General features: G+C 33.9%; 1 protein-coding gene across 1 annotated transcript; it reads left to right on the forward strand.

Annotated features, from left to right (window-relative positions):
- Positions 1–1293: 1293 nt before the first annotated feature.
- Positions 1294–4651, forward strand: LOC144961649 (uncharacterized). The gene is made up of 4 exons (XM_078894765.1): positions 1294–1593; positions 2948–3286; positions 3885–4046; positions 4613–4651. The coding sequence occupies exons 1-4, from the start codon at positions 1294–1296 to the stop codon at positions 4649–4651; spliced, it is 840 nt and encodes a 279-aa protein (XP_078750891.1).
- The last annotated feature ends 1097 nt before the right edge of the window (positions 4652–5748 follow it).

The following is a 5748-nucleotide window of genomic DNA, read 5'->3' on the forward strand; positions in this document are numbered from 1 at the left end:
TTGTTGCAATGGACAACATTTTGCGCCCATAAACGTTTTGGTTATCAGATATGCAAATTGATAACCGACCTAGGACCTTTTTTATTATGTATTGACTTCATATATGTGATATTTCGATTTATATTCTATATTTATTCATTGATTCCTCCTATTATTTCAATTTCATTCCGTTTATTATGGCGACAGTAACACATCAGAAAAGTATCTAGTCTTATAGCAAAGTCAAGCGATGGTGAGTACAGCAAGTGTCTGGATGAGTAAAAACGATCACGTTGTCTCCTTTGTATACGACACTTTACCCACTTTACTATATACGAGTCAGGTGTAAATGAGTACATGGCTAAGATTGTTTGGACAAAATGGATGTCTAACCTCTGACCTGTACAGAAAATAGAAATATGTTTTGTTTGATGGGGGGATAAATGAAGCATTGTAAAGAGCGTTGAGTAAGATGGATTGTGGAAATGTCCTGTATAAATGTTTTTAAAAATAGCCGATAGAAGCCCAATGTGCGCAAGGAAATCGGTAAAAAAGCTAAATCTAAAATCATTTTGAATACATTTTCTGATGCAACTTTATACACATATTTCATTCTCTCGTTGTATAAGTCGGAGCTTAGAAAGAAATCCTTCATTTAAATTAAATAAATAATGTATATTTTTGCTTGAAAGAATCAAAGAAATTGCAAGGGCGAATCAACAATATCGTCTGTATCTTTGAAGTATTTGTTATTTTAAAACCAAAGAATTCCAACCCGATGGTCAGTCTACAGAGAGAGCGTTAATAAAATGTATTGTTACGACAATGTCAACAACTCAGGGCCATATTCACTTTGAAGTCGCCGATTCAAGGGAGGTAAGTATTGTACCTCTCCCGACTCACGATCCTGGACGGTGGTCACGCTTGACTTGTCATGCGACTCAGTCCTTGCCGCTAATTGGTCAACGTCATCATGTGGGAGGAGTCATCTTAACGCCGTTCGTACTGATAATTCCAAAAATTCAGATTTTATCTTAGTTGTATTGCAACACTTACGTGAGACACATCAATTAATATTTCCTACCAGTCTTCGATAATTCCCAGTTGAGACTTTAATTAACGTTGAACACTACAAGAATTTATTTGTTGAGTTTGAAATAGATCTGTGATTATTACATGTCATATTATTCTAGCTAGTTGGACTTCATAGATTGTGATTCATATTGCTTGATATTTTTTACACTTTGACATTGTGTCAAAATAACTAGTTTATTTTGTGATATTTGTGAGGTTTTGAATTCCACACCATTAATCATGGCAACGAATGAATCTGACGAGAATTCAATAATGGTACAGTTCAAATGGGAGGCTACAGTGAAATTCATGTCAGAAGATTTTTACACGGGGCACGGTTATGTCCCAGTCAGTATCCTTGGGACAGGAATGACTGGAGATGTAATGATGGCTGCACCCAGGGATGGGAGCAACAATCTAAAGGCAGTCAAGACATTTATTAAGAAGACTCAGGATGGAGGAAAGAACGAGAAGAGGTTTATCAAGGAGGTGTCCATTCTACAAAGCGTTAACCAAAAACATATTCTTGGAAATATCATGGTGAGTAGGCATTAAATACGGTAGACAATATTATGAGAGTGATTTGCGTTCACCTACCAACGAGAATGCAAATCTCTTTATATATTTACATATGTCCTTTTATTTTCTCTATTATTGTATGTATGTGAGTATGTGTGTGCGCGTTTGGGTGAGTGTGTTTCTTTTTCTTAATAATAACCGATTCTTTGTCTATTTATATGAATAAATTAGATCAGTTAACCTTTTGCGTCTTTATATGATGAGAAATTCTGCTATCTATAAATTATATATCTATCTCTGTCTCTATCTCTATCTTTCTCCAGTTATCTATCTATCTAGTTTTCTCTACCTATTTATCTCGATCTATTTCTCTCAGTGTTTATGATTCTGTTTTTTGTTTGCCTGTCTGTCTGTCTGGCGTTTTGCCCGGCTGGCCAGATGACTGACTGACAGAATATTTTTGATTTCACATAATTTTGAATTTCAAATAAAAATATTTTCCCTCACTTTCTATTCTTAAAACTTTTCTTCTTCGTCCTTATCCTCCTCCTCATCCTCCTCCTCCTTCTCCTCCTCCTCTTCCGCCTCCTCCTACTCCTCCTCCTCCTCCTCTTCCTCCTCCTCTCATTCTCCTTCTAATTGTTATTTTGTTTTTGTTATTTATATGTTCTTCATTTTCTTCTTCTTCTTCTTCTTCTTCTTCTTCTTCTTCTTCTTCTTCTTCTTCTTCTTCTTCTTCTTCTTCTTCTTCTCTTCTTCTTCTTCTCTCTTCTTCTTCTTCTTCTAATAATAATAATAATAATAATAATAATAATAATAATAATAATAATAATAATAATAATGTTAATAATAATAATAATAATAATAATAATTAATAATAATAATAATAATAAATAATAATAATAATAATAATAATAATAATAATAATAATAATAATAATAATGATAATAATAATAATAATAATAATAATAATAATAATAATAATAATAATAATAATAATAATAATAATAATAATAATAATAAATACTAGCTGGCTGACTGTCAGAATAGTTTTAATTTTAAATAAAAATATTATCCCTCACTCTCTTCTCTTATTATTTTTCATTCTACACCTCCTCCTCCTCTTTTTCTCCTCCTCCTCATCCTCCTCCTCCTCTTCTTTTTCTCCTCCTCCTCCTTCTCTCCTCCTCCCCTCCTCCTCCTCCTCCTTCTTCTTCTACTTCTCTTGTTCTCCTCCTATTTGTTATGTTTGTTGTTGTTATTTATATATTCTTCTTCTTCTTCTTCTCCTTCTTATTCGCCTTTTTTCTTCTTCTTCTTCGTCTTCATCTAAGATTATTACCAGTATAGGACTGTTTTTTCTTTTCTATTCCAGGCATTTAACTGTCCTAAGGAATATGTCATTGTGATGCCCTATTTTCCAGAGGGCACTCTGAAATCTCATCTAACATACCTGACCACTCAACTGACAGACAAATACTTAATCCAACTGACCAGCGCTATTTTCTACCTCCACACTCGTCACTTGGCACATATGGACATTAAACTAGACAACATTCTGGTCTCCGACGACGGGGATATCGTTCTGACAGACTTTGGTTTGTCCTGTATGGTTCCATCTACCCACATGTCTGATGTCCGTCGTTGTGGAACCGAGAACTACATGGCACCAGAGTTGAAGGAGAAAACGACAAAATTCTTCAATCTATTTAAGGTACATAATTACACTCTTTATGGGACGCTTCTTATTTTTCTTCTATTTCTTCGTATTGTGAAAATAACATCTACTTTATTATTAACTCTAAATATACATTGGTCATAATATTTATGTAGTTTAATTTAAAATAAACTGATATAAATATCAAATATGTCGTGTTAATAAGGAAGGTTTTAATAGAAAAAATGTTAAAAACACACACATACACATACACATACGGAGACGTATATATATATATATATATATATATATATATATATATATATATAATTTGATCATTATCATGATTTATAATATAATGTCAATAATAACTTACAGTGTTTACTTACGTTTAGTACGCTATTTTTTATATCAACATTATTTCAATACTAATTGTATGTAAACAATACGCGAGTTTCGTACATCTTATGGAATCCTATATTTATATAACAAGTAAGAAGTTCATCAATCTGTATAGTAGTTGTAATTAAAGTCAGTGATGTTTAATACGTGACATGATGTTAGATAATCCTCTGTAATGGTACATGTGCCCAGAAAGATCTCAATCTTATAAATTTGATCATAATAAATTAATAAGATTTTGATTTGTTTTCAGTGTGATATGTACTCTTTGGGAGTCGTGTTCTTCAGTATGCTTGTAAGTGATGAGGTAGATGAAAAAGATGTTGCCATCTTCTTCTGTTATCAAAGTAAAGTGTCAACCCATGAATACACGATGCATCATGAAAAATTTGCTGGAAAGAGATCCAGGGAAGAGGTGGGACACTAATGATTTAGGAACATACCTATGTTCTCTGGATCACATGGCAAAAATGATCAAAGAACAGTTTGGTGAGTCAAATTTTAATTCATATATTGCTAGCTCATTATAAAAATTATTACTATTATATGATTTTTTCTGTTGTCTTTTTCTCTGTGTGTTTGTGCAGCTATGTAATCTTGTGATGTGATACTCGTCTTCAGACATGAAGGTCACGGGTTCGAGTCTCGCTCTGAGCTCGCATTGTTGAGTTCTTGGGAAAAAAATTATATACTCACATTCTCTCACGGTATTCAGTTGTAAAATGAATACCTGGACGCTACTAGCTTTGTTTCTGTCAAAAAGAAAATTGTAAACTTGTAATATCGCCATGTGTCGACCTACAAGTGTTAATTGTTGCTGTTGGCTAGAGACCCCCTTATATAAGCGCTTTGAACAATTTTAGTTGATATTGTTCTATTTGAAAGCTTCAAGTATTTCATGGTTTAAAGATATAATATGTACATTTCATTTTGCTTGGTAACGTCACTGATTCTAAAATTCCAAAATTTCTCCAAACCTAGGTATTTGATGTGGTCATTGGTGGCTGTGAGAATATCTGACATACCAAGGACTTGATTTGGTGATGGTTTTGACATGTCACCATAACCTGTCACGGGGTAAATCAATGCGTTTTTCTTACTTTCTCTACATTTCCTATACTGTCTTTTACTCCTATTTATCCCCCCTTCCTATTCCTTCTCATCATCATCATTATTATCAGCATCATCATCATCATCATGACCAACACCATCGTAACCACAAATACCAACACCACAACAACAACCGCCAAAACAAAAACCACCACCACCACAACCACCACCACCATCACCACCATCATCATCATCATCATCATCATCATCATCATCATCATCATCATCATCATCATCATCATCATTTTCCTCCTCCTCCTCCTCCTCCTCCTTCCTCATCCTTCTCCTCCTCCTCCTCTTCCTCCTTCTCCTCCTCAAAAGCATTATCACGATCATCATCATCATCATAATCATCATCATCATCATCATCATCATCATCATCATCATCATCATCATCATCATCATCATCATCATTTTCCTCCGCCTCCTCCTCCTCCTCCTCCTCCTCCTCCTCCTCCTCCTCCTCCTCCTCCTCCTCCTTCCTCATCCTCCTCCTCCTCCTCACTTCCTCCTCGTCTCTCAAAACATTATCACGATCATCATCATCATCATATCATCATCATCATCATCATCATCATCATCATCAACATCACGAATATTATTATTATTATCATTATTATTTATTATTATTATTATTATTATTATTATTATTATTATTATTATTATTATTATTATTATTATTATTATTATTATTATTATCATTATTATTATTATTATTATTATTATTATTATTATTCCTTCTCATCATCATCATTATTATTAGCATCATCATCATCATGACCAACATCATCGTAACCACAAATACCAACACCACAAGAACAACCGCCAAAAGAAAAACCACCACCAACACAACCACCACAACCATCACCACAATCATCCTCATCATCATTATCATCATCATAATCATCATCATCATCATCATCAATATCATCATCATTTTCCTCCTCCTCCTCCTCCTCATCCTCCTCCTCCTCCTCCTCCTTTTCATCATCCTTCTCCTCCTCCTC

The sequence above is a fragment of the Berghia stephanieae genome, unplaced genomic scaffold, assembly GCF_034508935.2.
Source record: "Berghia stephanieae isolate SIO BIC M18660-M18661 unplaced genomic scaffold, UCSD_Bste_1.3 scaffold3453, whole genome shotgun sequence".
NCBI classification, from domain to species: Eukaryota; Metazoa; Mollusca; class Gastropoda; order Nudibranchia; family Aeolidiidae; genus Berghia; species Berghia stephanieae.